Below are 21390 nucleotides of genomic sequence, written 5' to 3' on the forward strand. Positions count from 1 at the left end.
AACTAAAAACGCCCCAACCAGTCCTTCCCTTTTAGAGTTGAAAAAAGTGATCCATTTCACCAGTATTTCCACTGGACATTTTTTTTTCTGTGTCCGGCTGGAATGACCGGCGATTTTGACCATTTAGAAAAGGGCTGTCCAAGTTTTTTTCACTGGGGCCACATAAAGAGGAGCGAAATAGGAGTAGAGCCACTTCTCCTTCGCATCAAAAGGAGCCAGCTGAGGTGGTTTTAGCATCTGACCAGGATGCCTCCTGGACGCCTCCCTTTGGGGGTTTTCCGGGCATGTCCAGCTGGGAGGAGACCTCGGTGAAAACCCAGAATGCACTGGAGGGATTATATATCCTGCCTAGCCTGGGAACGCCTAGGGATCCCCTAGGAGGAGTTAGAAAGTGTCGCTGGGGAGAGGGATGTATGGGTTGACTTGCTTAACTTGCTACCACCGCGACCCAGCCCTGGATAAGCGGATGTAAATGGATGGATGGCCACATAAAGAACTAGAAAAGCACTCAGAGAGCGCAGACCTCCGCTATTAGCTCTACCTCCCAATAGTGAAGAATCCTTTTAAAACATTCTTGGATCCAGTCGGTGATCTGGATCACTCCCAAAATCTAATTCGCCAATTACACCCTCCGCAGTGGGGTGGAGACACGGTGAGGCAAAGCATTGGCTTCACTACGTGTGGACTGTCATGGCGGAAGCATTGCCTGCCGGTGCCAACAGATGCACTGACAGTCTCACTCATGGTCTTACCAGATGACTGAAAGTCATGACAGAGGGTGAATATTCCTCTATTCCTCCCAGCATTGTGAGTATTCTCGCTACAATTCGCTGTCTTTTTCTCTGTTACACTCTGACTCATCTCCTCGACCGGGCGTGCGCCTTTCCAACTCTATAAACTCCAAAACTTTGAATAGAAACACACCAAAAAATGCTGCTGGGATTAAAGTTACTCATGTCCGCCATCTCCTGGTGTAAAGTGGTAACAGCGCAGACCTCTGCCATTAGCCCTATCTACCAATGGTAAAAAATCCTTTAAAAAAAATCCTGGATCCAGACCGTGATCTGGATCAGTCCCAAAATCTAATCAATTCTTCCTTATGCCATTTCTGACATTTCCAGAAAATTTCATGCAAAGCCATCCATGACTTTTTGAGTTATGTTGCTATCAAACGAACAAACCCACCCAATCACATAACCTCCTTGGCGTAATTATACAAGGATGTTGGTGCCACTTTAATAAATGCAAGTCTATGTATATGACATTGATTAAGAATAAAGGATAAGCTGGGGTGGAGGAGGGTTGCATTTAGGGATGTTCCTAAGCGTCTTTTTCCCTAGTCGGCTAAACGCTAATTTACATTTTGTTTAACCGACTTGTCTAAAGAGGAGAAAACCCCGAGAGAGCATTCAAATTCCTCACAGGGTCAATGTGTCAGCGGGTTTGATGTTAGCCTGATATACTCTCTACAGCCTGGCTAGCATTGAAAGCTAGCGCCGCATGCCTTCGTTCCTCTTTGCAGATTAATATCGTGCTTTGGTATTTGGCCTCTTTTCACATCTGGTGAGCAGTAATACAGGAGTTCAACCCTCAACAGCCTACATACCACTTTATTTCCATTTACTACTTTAGAAAACTGCCATACCGCGGTCTTCCTACTACACGCTAACTGCTTGCCACTGCTGAGCTTTTAATATTTACATTCGTTGAAGTGCCAGAGAGGAAAGCAGCGGCTATTAACTGAAGCTACTGCGGCCTCTAGTGGTGGGAGATTCATTACAATTTAAAAGAGCAATATATACAGGGATTTCAAGCCTGTGTTCATAAAAAATGAAAATCCCATGCTGGCTAATTTGATTAACGATTTTAACTGGTTTACCGATTAACTGTGTGCATCCCTAGTTACATTAGCAGCTGATCAAGGCACTTTGACTCTGTGGTCTGTCTTAACTATGCTAAATGCTCAATTTCATGGCTGACAAGGCAATTAGACAATAATTTCCAGGTTGTTGGGGATACCAATCAGATTTCAGGGGACCCTGTTTGGCCCTAGCAACCACTGGCTCCGCCCCTGGAGTATCATTGGTACTGTTATTTGCTGCCGTAACCTATCAGGAAGTTAGAAAACAAGATATTGTAATTATTTTGTTTGCCAATATGTTTACCATGTACAGAGTTGTCTCAATTTTGTCACAAAAATCACATCACTCAGTTCCTTTAGTCAAGATGTTTGTTTACAGAATTTTCACAACAGCTCTATCTTGTGCTGAAACTAAAAAGTACAGTACAGTCAAGTAAAAGCTCCATGTTCAGATGTTGGCCATATTTCGTTTCATTTCTAGAATTTGCTTTGGGCCAATCAAAATTGGCCGCATTTGGCCCCCGGGTCATAGATTGGTTACACCTGATTTAGAACAACTAACATTTGCTTTAGATAGCCATGTTTGTTTGAGGCACAGGTGTCCTTGTGGTTTAAGGCGCGCCCCATGTGCGTGATCCGCCGAGGTTCGAATCCAGCCTGTGGTGCTTTCCCACATCTCTCTCATATCTGTTACAGATTCTGTCCACTGTCCTTCTCTGTCAATAGTGCCCACACACAAACACCTACACACACACAAAAAACAAATCTTAGATGGCCACGTGTGACCATCTACTGATCAGTTAACCACCAGGTGTGGCAGTACATTTAGACAAATAAACACCTGTTCCAAATAAATGCCGGGTGTAATTTATTTACAGCTCCGATATGTGACTGAGATGAGATGAGAACCGTATAGAATCAATTCCCAACTCCCCCTCCCTTCCTGTTCTTCTCTGTGTTTGACTGTCTGAGCTCCATAGCTCCGCCCCTCTCTTTACATGCCTCCTCGCAGTTGAGAATGTCTGCTGAATTGAATACTCACGTTGGCAAAGTACTCGTGGAGTGATTTTGCTCTGCTTTTCCTCTGAAATCAACGGCCGAATCACAGGCAAGAAAACACTTCATCTCATCATGAACAAATTCTACACAGGACCGAACACCGCCGTAACTCCACCATTGAATCAACTTCTCACTGAGCTGAGATACGGAAGCTACAGCAGCCAATAGGAACGCTCCCTCTGACCTGAGCCTGATTGGCTGCGAGTACTAGCTTCCTCATTGGCTGGGGCACCCCCTGTCCCTTGCTCGTTTTCTCAAGTGAGATAGCAGCATCATGCCTCGGTGCAGCGAAAAAATAAAAAGTACGACATTGACTTTAAACTGTTTGTCGTCAACTTTGTGTTTGTTTAGTTCCTTACCAGTATTTAAAGTGTTTAGAGTGTTGAGCTGACAGAAGAAGAAAAAAGTATAACTATAGTACTGTAATCTTATCTTAAAAATGTAAAAGTGATATTCATACTGGTGTAGATAAATAGTTTGATTAAATTTACCATATTTTTCCAATTTTTGCTAAGCAAAATTTTTGTGAGAAAAGAATTAAACGCCTGTTCCAAATAGCCGCCAGGTCCCAAATAAATGCTTGGTCTGCTCAGTGATTGAGACAAATAAACGCCCGGGCTATTATTTAGTGTTTTATGGTAGCTTCACATTAGCTCTGTAGCTCTAGATTATGCGGTTAGCATATTAGCAGCCAAATATCACAACAGCCAAGTACCATACTCCATTGAAAACACCAGCAAATCATCCAAACAAATAACTAACTAGTGCACTATTAACCAGAAACTCTGTTTAAACTCTGAGAATGGTGTCTGATGATCTCAACTGTAACCTCCGCTAAAACAGCAAAATATTAGCATTGTGGCTTATTTGGAGTAGTCCAAGAAGAAAAACAAAGGCATCCACTGTGGTTAGATCAGTCCAAACCTCCTCTTACTGATGGCTGTTCCTACACTCCTGCTGATTAGCCAGGACGCCCCGTGCATGAAGACCCTGGGAAGTTAGACTGTGCTCTCACCAACGACCCTGACGATCTACACGTTTCTGCATGACATGATCCTGTGCTTCCACTTTATCTGACAATAGATTTACCCACTCATCAAAGTCCACTTCAACTCTCTGCTTGGCACAGGCTTGTCCTCATCTAAAGTCCCCCTGGAGACAGGCCTTTTTTTTTTTTTTTTAACGTTATCCACGTTGATTACATGAATATTCATCACCGAAATTATGCTGCCCATGTAGATAAACAACCCCAACATTGAACAGGGACTCAATTTTTAACATGCAACTCTCTATTCACTTTTTGTGGCAATTGACGTATTTCTCAGCCATTAATGTTTTTATCTCCCAAACATCCAAAAAGTTTAAACTTTTCTAGAAAGGACATGTGGTGTCATATTGAATTTTGTACGTCACTAATTGACCTCTCCTGTCCATGACATTACCTCTGAGAGCAGGATTTAACCTCAGAAGCAGATAGCTGCACATTTGAAGTGGAATTTGAGCTAACATTCATATATAAATTATTAAAACTGGAGAGAACTCCATTGGTGATTGTCTTAGTTTTTCATTTTTCACAATTTTCTGTGGTCTGTTAAACATTTTTTCCCCAATTTGGTAAGAAAAATGTTTTCAATTTACTGTGTTTTTATGCCAGATTTCATTTATTTTTCCAGTGAGTCATTTAAATTTGAATATTTCTTCACAAAGTGCCCTGTAATGTTGTCATAATGGGTGCAAATGTCATTTTATGTCTACCAAAATCAGGCTGAAACAGCTTCTTTTCTTTGGTTTTAAATTTGAATAAGTATATAAATAAATCATGAAAAAATAAACCAAAACCTTCACCAGTAGAACAAAAACACCCTGAAGAAGAGAAGTGGCAGAAAAAACCTGCTGTGTTTATACACAGACAGAAAAACAGAAGAATTCAATAACTTAAGGACAGATTTTAGAATAATAAGACGAATGTGGAGGTGAGACATTTTAGCGAAAGTTTAAATTGGAATCGTTGAAATTCTTCCATATTTAACACAAGCCTAGAAAAATGTAGAGCTTTATTTTCCATCTCTGTATGCAGATTTTCTAACAATGCAACAAATCTAAAATGCAGTAGTGATTTATAAAGAGTCAGGGAACTCCTCCAGTACATATTCCCGTTGATGATTAGCAGAGTTTTCCGTGAGCTGAGACTGTCGCCGCTCTAAAGCCTGAGCTCAGATATCAAATGAGACATGCTGAGCTTCATTCCACTCAGATCTCATATCAGCGCTCATGAGCGATGCTTCCTCAGCCTTTAAAAGCCGTAATAAACGGCACATGTTTTGAAGCAAGAAGGCTTGGTAATATTACTCACAGCAGGGACTGCATTTGCAAATGGGACAAAATCAGTGTGACGGCCAGGAAAGTGCCATCAGTCCAGACCTTCAGTTCTTTAACCACAGGCGTCCTGAGTTTTATGGACTGAACACAGGAACAATGAGCTATTAAGGAGCAGTAACCAAACATATAAAAATGTTTACTAGTGGGAGCAGCTAGTGCAGTGCTACCTTTGTTAAAATGCAACACGTCCAGGGACAGTCAGCTCTTATGAATAAATGAATGAATCCTTTATCACCATGAGGGGACTTAGCTTTGCCTCTGTGGAGAGAAACATAGAGAAGCAGTCTAGATCTCTGTTATAAGCTATGAAACAGATGGACCTCAAAGCTACTGCCTAGGCCAGGCATCACCAACCTGTAGATCTCGATCTAATGGTAGATCAATGAGACATTTCAAGTTATCTTAAACACGAGAGGTACATTAGGTTTAACTATTTACTTATTTTCTTCACCCCTTTAGTTTAAAGTATGCGCAAGTGAGTAGTCTGTTGAAAATGTTTTATACATAGATTGTCCCAATCTTACACTGGTGTTTCATTTAAAGAGGTCTGAAATGCTCATGTGCTCACTTAAAGTCTCTGTAAAGTGTGTTCTAACACACTAGATATGTTGGCATAAGGTTGCTGTAAGCGTGTAAAACCAATGAGTGTGAGACTGAAATTAGATTTAGACCGTTAGAAAGTTGTTCACCTCTTTACCATTTCCTTTCCATGGTATAAAAAGAAGAACCGTGCCTCCTGGAGTAAGTCACTTTTATGCATGCAAGACAACTCACCATCCATGAATTTTGGATGAAGACCGTTAAAAAGTTTTTTACCTCTTTACCATTTCCTGCCACTGTTCCTGGTTTAGTTTGATCTGGGAAAATACAGGAGCCCATCACATTACTGTATGCTATTGGGAATTACCCCGTCCCCTTAACTCTTCAATGATATGAAATCACAGAACAGTTCCTCTTAGTGACGTCTCATGTTAGGTGATGTTACTGCCTTCGTTGAAAGTTAAAAGCTGGCTACATGCTGTGTTTTTGTCAATTGTGAGGTAAATATCCCAAGCCTGTCAGCCACAGTGACCTACGAGTCATTAAAGTATCATAATAGAGAGAACTGTGCCAGAAAACAGTAAATTTAAACAGCACTTTGTGAAAAACAGTAATTTTTGTCAATCACAGCAGGGGCCGGATTCTGGATTCAGGTCTAACCTGAGAGCCTAACAGGATCTCCTTTTTAACCATCAAGTGTCAACCTTGCTTCACCAGTCATAAAATATGAAAAACAAAAACTTAGCACTGATAATAAATGATTTTGACATTTAAAAAGTTAAAAAGATATGTTTTAAGGCTGTCAGAGAAAAGAAAATGTGTTAGTTCAGAAAGGTCAAAATGTGGAATTGAAATTTCAAAATAATGTTTTTTTTAAGGCAAATATATTAGAAATAAGTCAAAATTATGAGTTTAAAATGTCAAAATATGAAATAAAATTTGTAATCCTGAAATTAAAAGTCAAAAATATGATTTAAAATTTTAAATTGTGAATCTAAAAGGTCAAACTACGGGCTTATAAATTCAAAGTTTGGAGCTGAAAATATGAGGTAAAATACGAAATAATTGGTTTAAAAGGTCAAAATATCACTTAAAAAATTAGAATTATGAATCTTAAAGCTCAAAATATTATATGAGAAGTCAAAATTATGAGTTGAAATGCTCAAAGTATGAAATTAAAAGTCAAAATCATAAGTTTGAGTCCTAATTGTGAGATGCAAATTGAAAATGTAAAGTTAGAATACAAATTATTTTTTTTCCCACATTCCTGACTTCTTATCTAAATATTTTTACTCCTTACTTTTTCTGATTTCGTTACTTAACAAGGATATCTTAATTCATCAAGGATAAGTTCACATTTTTATACTTGAGGAAATCTGCAAACCTCATACTGATGGGCCATATATAACAGAAATATGAGAATCTTGCAGGCCAGATTTAACTGTTCCACGGGCCGAATTTGGCTAGCCTGCTCCCCGATTGCTCCAGGCCTTGACATGCCCGAGCATTGTTACCCCTTGATCATACATCATCTATTTGAAGCACAACTTATGCATGGCTTTGCTTAAGAGAAGCACAGTATAGAACATTTTTGAAAACACGACTGCAACTTAGTGGCATATTTGTGTCCTTTTGGTCAGACATGGCTCTCTAAAACTTCTGGATTTCTCTGTTATGCAAGAAGGGGCATCGATTTAGTGAGATGCTCATTTTGTACCTGTGCTTGTACTCATGCACCAGTCATTGCACCATGCTAAAGCACACCTGTTCTGTCTGTACCAGGGCCAAAGAAGTGTAGCATACTTGACCACAGTACATAGCACTCACAGTAAACATACTAGACTTTGTGGGGGAGAGGTATGTATAGCCTGGTGTGAGTGCACCTTTAAAAATAGTGTTTTAAAGCCATGTATGCAACTGCCAGAGTTACATCTTGCAGTAAGCAGGAAACTGAGACACTTAGTGGAAAAGGGATGGATGCCATTTTCCCCGTTGAATGTTAAGGTGGAAAAGTAACAAATTGTTGCTTGAATATCATTCTGAGTATTTTTTCTTTTTTAGACTTTAAAAATGGTAGTACTGTTTTAAAACCACGCAGACAAGTGAGTGACAGTGGGTGTGAGACAGAGTGCTGAGCTGCTGCTGGCCTTGTGTCATTATCACGAAACTGTATCTTCATCGCCTGCTCCTCTGTATGCGCTGAGGCCTTGAAAGCTGTTCCATCCTCTGATTCAGCTCCTTCCTCTGCCTTTCTTTTCAGCTCCGTCTCTTCCTCTAATTTCTCTCATCACGTGTCCCGGCAAGCCTAGCGCACAGACACGCTGAAAACAACAACTCTGGAGCCGGCATTAATTTGAATGAATTAACACCTTTTAATCAGCCTATGGTAGGATTTTTTTTCTCAACCGACTCAGCAGGAGCTTGTCCCAGTTCTTCTCCAGCGCATGACATCAGCATCACAAATATTTTAAGGACACAGTTACTTTTTTTGAGCCGCAGAGAGGAGGAGGAGGAGGAGGGGGGGGGGGGGGGGGGAATCAGTGGAAAAGATTCGATCCGAAGCAGGCAGGGGTAGGTTCGATTGATAAAATAAAGAAGGGGATCAATGTGCCATCTCTTTTTGTCCCAGAGAGTAATTCAGAGGAATGTGGAGAGGGGCAGGGCTACATTTTATTTCCTTAACCTATTTTAGAGACTTGAATGAGGCTCATTCTGCCTCCAAACAGCATCTGCATCCAGTTTGCCCTTAAGCAAGGCAGTAAACTAAAGGCTGCTGCTGTACCACAGCAAAGATATGAATCCAAAACCTCCGATTTGACTCCTTCAGGTTCCACTGAAGTAAAAACATTATTTTGTTCTTTCTTTTTTTGTAGATTTGTGCTTGGCAGGAAAACTACACCTACATTTTTCTTTTACAAAATGGGGAAAAACTTCCAAAACCAGAGAAATGACTTTGATTCTGGCTGCCCAGATGTAAATCTGCTGATGGTACCGTCACATTTCTGCTCAGAGGAGGCGATGAATAAAGATCCAGAAACTGTCAGCCAGACTGCTGCAGTACAACACAGACTGGGAAGCAGTCTGGCCATACTAGACAGCTTCTTACTTTCTCTTCTTAGGTACTTAGGAGTTACAACCCTAATTCCAAAAAAGTTGGGACACTCTGTCTTTTGACTGTTCTTACTACTAATTAAATCAATTTAATGTAACTCAAATGCTGCAAGAAAGCTCTCTGTGGTAAAATGCCTCTGAATATGCACATTTGCACTAAGTAATCTATTCACTGTAACTTTAGTCACTACAGTAAAATGCCTCACCTCATATTCATTTGCACTCGTTATTTTAATAACCACAATTTAAATCACTACAGTGAAGTGCCTCACCTCATATGCATATTTGCACAAATTAATCTATTAACTGTAACTTAAATCACTCCAGTAAAACAGAAACGCTGTAAATGGGATATAATGTTTATATATTTATGTTAAGTATGTTAAAATAAGTGTACAATCACCCCCTTAAAACTTTCGTTTTCTTTTTACAAAATTAGAAAAAAGCTTTTTTAAATTTACATTACCGCGGATTGCGCTCATGGAGGCTGACATAACGAACCGCCATGTTGTCTACGGCAACGTTTTGGGGACAGAAAAAGCGAAATGCGATTTTTAAATATGAACCTGCCTGCCGGTCCTGAAATCTACCTGGAAGGCAGGCGGAGAAGAAGACTGACCTATAATCTATAAAAATAATGGTTACAAAAATGAATGAATAAACCCTCACCTCGTCACTGCTGTAAATGATGTCCGGCTCACGATCCTTTTTGGTCTTCACAGGCTCTCGTCACTTAGTGGTGTTATGTTTTGGTAACAGATCGGCTCATTCTAAAATCTGAACGCTAGATGTCGCTAAAATTCCAATTTCTACACACTGCACCTTTAACTCATAATTTAAATCACTACAGTAAAGTGCCTCACCTCGTATGCACATTTGGACCAATTAATCTATCAACTGTGATTTAAATCATTACAGTCAAATGCTTTGCTTCATATGCACATTTGCACTGATAAATTGTCCAAGACTGTACGGACTCTTCCACATTCAAATCCCTGCTCAAAACCCACCTTTTTAAACTGGCTTTTAATGTTGGATTCTTTTGTCTTGTCTTTTGCTGCCTGATTATCTGCTTGTTGTTTGCATGTTGTCTGTTTATCTGTTATAGTGTCTTTTGATATCTTTGGCATGTAATGTCTTTTAACTTTTGTACACTGTCTTTGAAAAGCACTTTATAAATAAAATGTATTATTATTATTATTATTATTATTATTATAAATCTATTAACCATGACTTTAATCACTATGGTAAAATGCCTCACCTCATATGCATATTTGCATTTAACCGCTGTTAGGGCTGCATCTCAGAGACGTTGCACATCTCACGCACAGAGAATTTTAAGAGTTGAGGTCTTTTTTTCTTTTTTTCTTTTACCACGAGCAGTTATTAGCTAAACTAGACAGGAAAATGATAAATACAGAGCCATATTTACCATGTTGTAGCAAATATTTAAGTCCACATCAGTAGAATGTTTGAAATGTTTTTCTTGATGAACCAGATAAAGGCCACGAGCTAAAATGTGTCTGTTTAATAAAGTTGTTCCCTACACTTCTCTTCATGAAGCTTTCTGTTTCCGGTTGAGATAATGGTAAACAGTGCGAAAGCACTTCCGGTTTGCACTTTTCAAAATAAAAGCCCACTTTAGCATGTCTTTGGAGAAACCGTAGACATACATTTGTCTATGTGAGAAACTCCCTTCGTATTTACATAATGCTTTTATTTTGAAAAAACTACCGGCACACTTCCACAATACACTGAATCCAGTCCCTTGTAGGGAGGTTTACTGAGGTAAAACATAGGAAAAATGACAGAGCTTTGACAGTAGGGAGACAAAGCTAACTTGCAGCAAACTCGTGTCTGGTATGAAGGCCTTTATGGCAGCAGCAGCTGCAAGCAGCAAAACATGCTGCCAGTATGAAAACCCAGTTACTGCATAGCAAAGTGAGGAGCGGTGCGGCACTGTGATGTCACACGACCAGCGCAGACCAAAACATGGCGGCCTCCTGGTGAGTTTACAAACTCAAATTTACTCAAAATGCAGATATGTGGTGAGTTTTTTATTTCAATATACATATGAGAGATACAGATATCTATCCAACAAGATGAACCTGTCTGATCATGCAGGGTTCCTTTTAAGAGAAGAGCGACCATCCAGTGTCCAACAGCTTGCATCTCTGATGCTATTGAGTTGCCTTAGTGCCTATGGCATGGGCAGCTTACACATCTGGAATAGCTATCAATGGTGGAGAGTATAAAGAGGTTTGAGAGCCACATATGCTCCTATCTAGGGTTGAACTGAACTGAACTGGCTTGTAAAGCATCATAATAAAAGATCTTTACCGGGAGGTTGACCCAAAGCTGTGGTCAGTTTGTTTAATCAGCACAATGAGCTACTTTTGCTCAAGGTTTCTTAGATTTTCTTTCTCACTGTAGAGAATGCCTGATGAGGCTTTCAGCTATCAGTTATGAATACTTTCTATCAAAGTTCCAGAGGCTTTAATAAGTGCTGCCTATAGAAAAACTTCAGGATTGATTCTCTGTATAATAAACTCTGTATACTAGTAGAAAATATGTGGTATACAGTACATATGTCTTTACAGTTGCACTTAATATCCAATATAAATTATTAAGAAGCCATGGCCGTGACTTTGACTCTGTTGTAATTAATGGTGGGAGTCAAACTACAGATGCAAAGCAGATATAATAAAAGTTTAAAAAGACTTAAAGCAGAGAGGAGAGATCATCAAGAAGCTGCAGAGGCCTTTGAGCTACACATGCTGCTGGCCTTGGAGAACAAATCCTCGAAACATCTTACCGCCCGCTGAATCTTCCCTCTAAACCTTCCAACTGTGTCTGTATAAGCAAATCCTGAGAGGAGCACACACTGCCCACTCTCCTCTGCACAGAAAACAAAAAATGCTGAACACAAGTTTGTAAGTGTCTAAGGTTGTGCAGCTTATTCTTCGGAAACACATCCTTCCCACGTTTCCCTGAGTGTCAGCCTTTTTTTTTTCTTTTTTTACATCGTGCACAAACACTGTTTGGGATGAAAGTGTCCCCGAGATGCTGTAAAAAAACTCCAAAAATAAGCTCGAGGAGGCAAAACAACTCCCAGCAGAGACAGTGCTCAAAAATTAATTTCTCAGCTAGAGTTTAACAGCTTGAAAAAAAGTCCAAGCTTTAACAAAAATATGAAAAATAATGATAATATAAACACTAACAGCTGTCAGAGTGAAGGAGTCATGAGTTTGTAGTTTTAATCCACTTATTCAGGCTGCAGGTGTAGCAGTGTTAAGGATTCTAACTGACATCATTTGACATCATTCTGATGTGTAAATTTGGATTATTTTGTGTTTTAATTAGTTTCCACTGAGGTAGGGGCAGCTTATAACATGACGCCCTCTGCTGGAGCCCCTGCAGACATCAGTGGTTCAGCCTGTAGACAGTGGTCAGTCTGCACTCTGCTGTTAACAGGATTTTATTAAGCTCTAATGAATTACTTTAAGTTTGTTTGCCTGATTCATCCATGTTATATCTTTATGAGATTGTTCTAGACCAATGTCAAACACTTACCCGATGTATGAGCTGCAACTTTAATACCTGTTTTATTACCTCCAAAGTTGGCTGTTTCCTTTATGCTGATGCAGCCAAAATACCAGTCTAAACTGCTGAGACATGTGCCCTCTTTACTTAAAGTTCATGCAGCTGCTAGGATCGTATGCTGAACATGATTGAAAATTCATCACATTGTGTATTTTAAGCGGTTGCTATAAAACTCAGACTGTGCTGCACAGACCAGACCTTTTAATATTTTTTCTCCCTCATTAGATCATAATCCTAACTTTGAAGAAAACAGAGTTTACTAATGGGTAAAAACATTGTTTAGTGTTAGAACTTTCATCAAACACGTACCTTAGCCTGCTTAATGAAACATATCATGTGCTTTCCTACTGTTTTACTGTATCTAAAATAAGCTCACTGTGGTAAATCCTCACCTTATATGCACATTTGTACTTGTTTATCTTTTGACTGTTCTTACTACTAATTAAATCTATTTACTGTAACTCAAATGCTGTAAGAAGCCTCTCTGTGGTAAAACGCCTCTCTTAATATGCACATTCACACTAAGTAATCTATTCACTGTAACTCTAGTCACTACAGTAAAATGCCTCACCTCATATTCATTTGCACTTGTTAATCTAATAACAACAATTAAATCACTACAGTGAAGTGCCTCACCTCATTTGCAAATTTGCACTAATAAATCTATTCACCATAACTTAAATCAATACGGTAAAGTGACTCCCCTCATATGTACATTTACACTAAGTAATCTATTAGCTGTGCCTTAAATCAATGCGATAAAATACCTCACCTCATATGCATGTTTACACTAATAAATGTATTAACCCTGACTTAAATCACTGGAGTAAAATGCCTCACCTCATGTAATATTATTCCTCCAGAAAACCTTAGAAAAGGGAAACTTTGACCTCAGAAATTATTCACATTAATCAGTTTGTTACCCAGACTTATACGGAAAGCTTAAATTGTCAAACTTAACATATTTATCCCATCTTTTTCATTTTTGACACTTCCTTTTGATACTTTTTCTCAGTTTTTGCCACTTTAATCCCATTTTTGCCCTTTTCACCTTTTTTTGCCACTTTTTGCCCATTTAAGCTGCCTTTTGCCATTTAGTGCCCCTTTTTTCCTATTTTGTTTGCCCATCTTTTCCACCTTTTTTTTTTTACGCTTTTTCCCATTTTTGACACTTTTCACCATTTTCCCACACTTTTCAGCCATTTAAACATCCTGTTGCCACGTGTTACCACGTGTTTCCTCTTTTTTGCCCTATTTTGCTACTCTGGACTGCTTTTTGCCCATTTAGCCATTTTTCTCAAAATTTTTTCCTGCATTTTTGTCAATTTTGGACAATTTTTGCTCCCTTTTTACATTTTTTTGCCACTCTTTGCTCATTTTAGCTACCTTTGCCATTAAATACCACTTGTTTCCTATTTTTTTGCCCATTTTTGCCACTCTTGACTGCTTTTTGCCCATTTTAGTCACTTTTCTCTAATTTTTTATTTTTTATTTTTTTGGACTCATTTTAGCCACCTTTAACTTATTTTTTCACCACTTTTCACCCATTTAAACATCCTTTTGCCAGAAATCATCACCTGTTTCCTCTTTTTTTTGCCCTATTTTGCTACTCTTGACTGCTTTTTGCCCATTTAGCCATTTTTCTCTTATTTTTTGCCGCATATTTGTCATTTTAGGAAAATTTTTGCCCCCTTTTCACTTTTTTTGCCACTTTTTGCTCATTTAAGCTACCTTTTGCCATTGAATACCACTTGTTTCCCATTTTTTGCCCATTTTTGCCACTCTTCACTGCTTTTTGCCCATTTTAGTCACTTTTCTCTCTCTCTTTTTTTGACCATGTTTTTGTCACTTTTGGACCACTTTTTGCCCCCTTTTCCCAATTTTTTTTTTTTTTTTTTTTTTTTTTTTGCCACATTGTGCTCATTTAAGCTACCGTTTCCTGTTAAATACCACTTGTTTCCTATTTTTTGCCCATTTTAGTCACTTTTCTCCAATTTTTTTGCCACATTTTGCCACTTTTGGACCATTTTTGCCACATTTAACTTATTTTTATTGCTACTTCAAGCCGTTTTCACCCCTTAGATTGAGGCTCTTGCAAATGTATTTCTCTACAGTTTGGCTCTTTGGCTAAGCAGGGTTGAGTATCACTGCTGTAGAGCATTCTTAGGACCAAATACAGATCAGAAAACTTTGGTGAATGCCAGAACCTTCGACATGACAGGATCATAGGAACAGATTTCTTCTTGGTGAATTGGCCTGATGTCATTTTAAGACTAAAGCTAATCTCCAGGAGCTCCAGAATGTCCACCTTTCAGCTCAAACAGAGAGAGAGTAGACAACAACTGCTGCCCAGGCAGATCTTAGCGGATGTTGCTGTAAACTAGGTAACCTCAGAGTAATCCAGATTGCATTAAGTGTCAATCACGCAGGCTGTCCTCAAAACCCAGATCAAAATAGACGATTCTTTGTTCTGTTGTGAAAAGAGAGCAGCAGGAGCAGAGAAGACAGCAGGTAGCCTCAAACAGCCCATGCTGGCTGCAAGATGGTCTCTTCATTTGAACCATTAAGGAGGCACAGACACTGTGAGTCAGCCTGGCTCTCTTTTTACAGTCTGCTCGCTCTCTGCTGCTGAAGGGCCCCTAAAATATTTCCTCAACTCCCTCCAACTCAATGCTACTTTTTCTCTGTCGTGGAGAATAACCTACTTTCACAGAGAGGGAACTGTGGCTATGGTCTACCCACCCGTGCAGACTCTATGCACCATTTTACGCAGGGTTTATTGTTTCCATTTTATGGCACTATGAAATAGACTATCGATTTCACTTGTCCTATTTCAACTTTGGCCAAGATTGGATTTTTTTTTTTTTTTTTTTTTTTCTCAAACGAGCTGGGCTGGGCTTTCTCCGGCCGGGAGCAGAGGATCACACGGGCTGAGTGACTCGCAGGTCGGAGTGCGCAAAGCAACGCGCCCCTCTGATTCATCCGCAGTTTCCAGACGGTGCGCAGGTGGAGGAGAAGAGGAGAGGAAGCAGCCGCTCAGAGGACGGACGGATGAAACGGCTGGGGATGTTTGAACACGCCTAAACATTTCAGGAACGAGCTGCTTTTCTCCCCTTTTTTTCGCGCGTTTATTGGCTTGATTTTGCGCAGCTGGTACCCATTTTTTTTTCCTGCATGTCAAAAGTTTGACTGTTAAAAAATGATGCTCTGCTCCGCTCCTCTTTTTTCATGCAATGCTGTGGAGTCCAGCGTCAGCGCGAGCGGCCAGTCATCACTTGAGAAATAGCTGCGATTGTTAATTTTCGGTGCCAATTCCAACAAACAGAGGGCTTTTTATTCTCGCGCATCATCATCTCTCGCTCCGGGAATTGCATCCATTTGAATTACTCTCCATAATGGACTTCCTCGGACTCTACTTCTTGCAGCTGGCTCTGATTGGTAAGTTTAAACACACTTGGATTGTAATTCAGCCTGAAGTTGTGGAAATGAAGCTGTTTGGTTTGCGGATGAGCGCTGCAGCTTCCAGCGCGAGCCTGCTGCTCATTAGTTTCTTTAAGGAGTCTGTGTTGCATTCTGCAAAGTTGCACGATGTGGTCCCTCTTTTCCTGTGAGATCTGCTGGCTGTGGCGATGCATTTGAGAGTCCCGTAAAGAGAGAAGGGCTGCAGGACCACACAGAGGGAGCGCTAATGTTATCAGATGGGAGACTGACAGGAACGAAGCGCCAAGATCCAGAGATGCTTGCGCGTCTTTTTCAGCCTCACAGGGCAGTTTAGTGCAGACCAGATCCCTCTGTGTTCCTCTTCAATGTTAACATGACTACCTGAACCGCTCACGAGGGGAGATTTGGCTCATTTTTGGCCACCAAAGCTGCCGTCTCCTCTGCTGCTCATCTCCACTTTGACTGCAAAAAAAAAAAAAAAAAAAAAATGCCAATGCAGACAAGTGTGTGTCAAAGCGCTCTGGTGCCAGAGTGTTTGTGTGTTTGTGCGCGCTTGCACATGCGTGCGCATTTGTGCACCTGCCTTTGCAGGTGAATTTTTGCTCCGTGTGTGTGTGTGTGCGCGCGCGTGCTGTGGGCGGAGCAGCAGGCGGTGTGTGTTTGAGAAAGAGAGAGAGAGAGAGGAGCGCGCATTTGTGATTGTGTGTAAAAAGCATGAACTGCATCAAGGATGTAGTGTGCAGGATCATATCAGCACTAATAATGAGAAAGACCACCAGCACTGCATAAACACACAGATCACACACACTAGGGCTGGGCAGCTGTGGAGTTTGAAAGATTTAGAGGTTTATATTCCAAGGAGGTAAAGGGAGAGAAATGTAGAATACAAAAAAATCACTGCCAGGCCAGATGGTGAGTTCAGGGAGCACTGACTGTTTTAACTGTAATGTAATATTTTATTTATTTTGTTGAACTCAGGAGCCAGCAGGGCTTTCAAACAGTCATAATTTTAAATTCAGATGAATTCCCCAATTTTAAAAGCTGATGTTTTAATTGCATGTTCACAATTCAGCAATTTTGCATTTGAAACAAAATTTTGAGTCAGGACTGAAAATCTACTGTTTATTGATCAGTGAATGAAATAAAATCACAGTAATGAATTTAATGATGCTGACTTCCACATTTATTTTCAAAATAAAGGTCTGATAGCATGGCCTAATACACTGTAAAATGCAACTCCAGTTTTTGTAACCTGTTCTAAATACTTATTATAATCTAGTTACTTGTGCTTCTTGGCTATAACAGCTAAAAGGCTCAGTTCACTTTAGTTTACTTGGTTTAAATAAATTAAGTAAAAATGGGGTTAAATTGTGTTAACTTGAAAATCCAAAACAGTGATTTCAACTCTATTTTATGAGCTGATAGAACTCATGTTAGTTTTAATAGTTTAAGTATTTTTTGTTATTACTCAAATTATCTGAGTTCTGACAAATCTGCAGTTTTCCCAGAATGCCTTTTGGCACTAAACCTTCATGCACCCTGTTTGCTGCTGCTGTCTTGGCCAGGACACTCTTGAAAAACACAAGTTAGTCCACTTAGGTCAAATGATGATAAAACCTTTTACAGAGCGTACTAGGGCTGACAGCTTAAGTCATTTGGTCGATTAATTGGTCGATGACCTCATGTTTGACCAAAATCCAATTGGTCGAACAATCGCATGTGCTACTTTAATTGGTAGAATCCATTTTTTGCAGGGGTGAGAAGGGAGATGTGTGTTTTTATTTTTTCAGTTATCAAGTGTTACAAAATATAATTTATAAAAAAATAATAACTATGAATATAACTATTCAAATAGAATTTACTAATTTACTTCATTTTGGGTTCATTTTGAATTATAATAATATGAAGGGGTTTTTTTAATTTTCTTTTTTTTTGGTCCGTCCCACGACCAATCAATTAATTGATGATCTGCTGTGATTTTAGTCGACCAAGTGTTTCTTTGGTGACTACAGCCCTAGAGAGTACGATCTGACGTTGTAAGGTAATCAGTTGACTATGATATTTTGAGTGTTATGAACTTATCGGTGTTTACAGTGCATTAATATTATGAAGTATTGCTCATTCAAAGAAGATGATTTAGCCTCAGTCCTGCAAACTTAAATTAACATTTGAATCTCAGGTTTTAGTGCTTAAAATAAATGATTTTAAACTAGTAGTGAATACTTCAATAGTTCATGTAGAACAAATACTACACACTAAAAATAAATAAGATTTTTTAACTCACAACAGTCAAGTGTAGTTTTCTTGTTATTTTTGAGGCAATGGGTTTCCATTTTTTTAAGTAAGCTCAACTAATTTTGACTAACAGTGCAGTAGGAGACCGTTTTAAACTGCTTTTTCTGCCATATACACGGTTTAGAACTGTTATACATTCAGAAGCAGGAGTGCATGTACAAAATGACTCACTCACATCCAATGAGGCCCCGTTAGAGTAAGAGTTTTGTACCCAGGAGTTTCATTTTAGCGTTTGTTCATCATTATGCTTTTACTTTGTATTTTTCACACATTTAATCTAAGAGTGCTTTATTTCCTGATTGGTTGGAAACCTCCTTTTATTTTAAGAAAAATAAAGAACTTCAGGCAGATTGAACGCTATGACATTAGCTTGATCACAGAAAAAAAGAGCTTACCATGTAAATAACAGCTAAAGCTGGGGTATCAAACTCAAGGCCTGGGGGCCAAATCGGCCCGTGGAACAGTTAAATCTGGCCCGCAAGATGATCTGATATTTCTGTTCTAACTGGCCCATCAGTATGAGGCCTGCAGATTTCCTCAAGTAAAAAAATGTGAACTTATCCTTGATGATTAATGATCTCCTTGTTAAGTCATAAAATCTGAAAAAGTAAGTAGCAAAAAAAAAAAAAAAATAGATAAGAAGTCAGGAATGTGGGAAAAGAAATTAATTTGTGTTTTAATTTCATATTTTTCAATTTAGAATATATTTAGGACTCACACTTAGCATTCAACTCATAATTTTGACTTCTTATTTAACATTTTGAGCTTTTAGATTCATAGTTTTACATTAAAAGTCATATTTTGACCTTTTCAACTAATTATTTTGTATTTTCTCATTTTCAACTCCTAGCTTTGACTTCATAATCTCATAGTTTGACCTTTTAGACTCACAATTAGAAAATTTGAATCATATTTTGACTTTTAATTTCATCATTGAAAAAGTAACTTCATTTTTGACCTTTTAAAGTCATTTTGACTTTCTTTCTTATATATTTGCATTTTAAAAAACATTATTTTTCAGTTTCAATTTAGTGTTTTGACCTTATTGAACTAATAAATTTACTTTTCTCAGATTGTGTGCCTTTTAACTTATTTTTTTAACTTTTTAAAATTTCAAAATCATTTTCCATAAGTGCCAATTTTTTCCTATTTTATTAACTGGTGAAATGAGGTTGACAGTTTATGGTTAAAGGGTGACCCTGTTAGGCCCTCAGGTTAGACCTGAATCCAGAATCCGGTCCCTGCTGTGATTGAGTTTGACACCCCAGAGCTAAAGGAAACAGAAGAGGTAAAAGTTTAATATCAAGGATATTTTTTTTATTAATGTGGTTTAATTTAGGAGTAGTTGTACGACTAATGAGGCTTACATGAAATTATATTTTTACTTGCAATGAATCCCTTTTTAGAATAGTTAATCATGAATAATTGCAGTCTAAACTGCATGTTTAAAATTCAGTTATTTGCAAGTTTTAGGTCTACTCTGGCAATGTGATCAAAATATTAACAGTTACAGAATTAGAAAGCAAACTAAAAGTCAAATTTATGTACATTATTAACTAAGTGCTTCTCTGCTACACCAGTGTGGTCTGAAACCATGACCTAGAAATGTATTTATTCTGTCAAGTGCACAGTTAACTACTATGATATATGAAAACGTATGCAAGAGTGCATGTACAAAATGACTCGCCGACATCCAATGAGTCCCTGCTGCTACAAGGTTATAGACTCCAGCAGTTGCAAGTAAGGATTTCTTCATCGTTTTTCTATTTTATATATCCACTAGTTCTCACTTACTTTACTTCCTGCTTGTTTAATTGCTTTTGTTTTGAAAAAATTAAAGAATCTAAGGTGGATTGAAAATTCTGACATTGGCTTGATTTATGAAAAAAGGAGGAATGGAAAAGAAAGTAACAGCTGAGGTGAGCAGTAAAATATATTTGATATCAGGGATAGTTTCCTTTATGTAATCTGATTTAAGAGAAACATATATTTAACAAATGTTACTAAATTAATGATAACATTGGCCTACTTTAGAGTGATGTATTTAAAACAAATTCTAAGTCTATTCCGACAATGCGATGCAATTCTTGGAAATCAAATTCGAAGACAAATTTATTTTGAGTTTTATATGAATTATTTTATGAGTGCTGCACTGCTGCATTAGTATAGCCTGAAACCATGACTTTGAGGCAGAAGACGGCTTCAAATGGCTTATTCTGCCAAATACACTGGTTAAAATGGTTTAAATTTTAAAGCATACAGGAGTGCATGCACAAAATGACTCACTGACATCAGTTGCTCCCTGGCTTGCTACTGGAAGAGTATTTGTACTCAGAAGTCCCAATTTAATGTTTGTTCATTTTTATGCTTTTACATCCTAATTTGTAACCACTTAATCTGACGGTACTTTACTTCCTGTTTGGTTGATCACTTCTGTTTTGAAAGAAAATAGAGAACGTTAGATTGAAAGTTATTAAAATAGCTTGACCACTGCTCAAGTGGTAGGGTAGTGTAGTTTTCAGGGTTAAAACTACAACATTTGCACCTTTCAGTAGTTTCAGTTTAGTTTTTTCTGTGAAAGTAATCCAGTTAAAGTTAGCGATTAGGCCAAGGGATTTTCTCAAGGAACTGATGTTTGTTAGGCCTTTACTTTGTGATTTATGCTGTCCTAAGGTGGCAGTAGTTTCCCCCTTTGTTTGGATGAAATCTTGCTTTTTATTTTGAAAACAAAGACAAGGAAATTCTGGTGGGTAATGAGGTAAGCTTAAACATTATAAAGAACTTGCTATGGATCTAAAAGTACATAAAAAGAGCTGAAGGGCAGGGAAGTTTTCAGCCTCGCTCCAGTTGTGTTGCCAGTGCATTTGCACAGTTTAGACCGTGCCCTCTTTCTTTCAGTGGAAATATGACTGAATATCAATGACTGTGTTTCCCTTTTGATGCCACCAATTTTAGAATAAACGTATTAAAAGTATAGAAATGTTAAAAACCCTGATACATAGAAATATCACAGAATTTTTATTACAATTAAGACAGCATTTAGTGCAATTTTGAGAATTTTCAAGTGAAATAAATGATTGATATTGGGTGTCTAGGACTTC

The 21390-nt window shown here is 38.5% G+C and overlaps 1 protein-coding gene across 3 annotated transcripts in view; it reads left to right on the top strand.

Annotated features, from left to right (window-relative positions):
• Nucleotides 1-21390, top strand: part of gfra4a (GDNF family receptor alpha 4a) — a 571203-nt gene that overhangs the window by 248815 nt on the left and 300998 nt on the right. Inside the window, exon 1 of one of the 3 annotated variants that reach the window (XM_041812124.1) lies at nt 15556-15991. The exons of the other annotated variants lie outside the window; for them this stretch is intronic. Coding sequence (XP_041668058.1) covers nt 15949-15991 — 43 coding nt within the window. The 5' untranslated portion in view covers nt 15556-15948. Of the gene's footprint in view, nt 1-15555; nt 15992-21390 lie in introns of those variants that run through there. 3 annotated transcript variants of the gene reach the window in all.

The sequence above is a fragment of the Cheilinus undulatus genome, linkage group 18 (genome assembly GCF_018320785.1).
Source record: "Cheilinus undulatus linkage group 18, ASM1832078v1, whole genome shotgun sequence".
NCBI classification, from domain to species: Eukaryota; Metazoa; Chordata; class Actinopteri; order Labriformes; family Labridae; genus Cheilinus; species Cheilinus undulatus.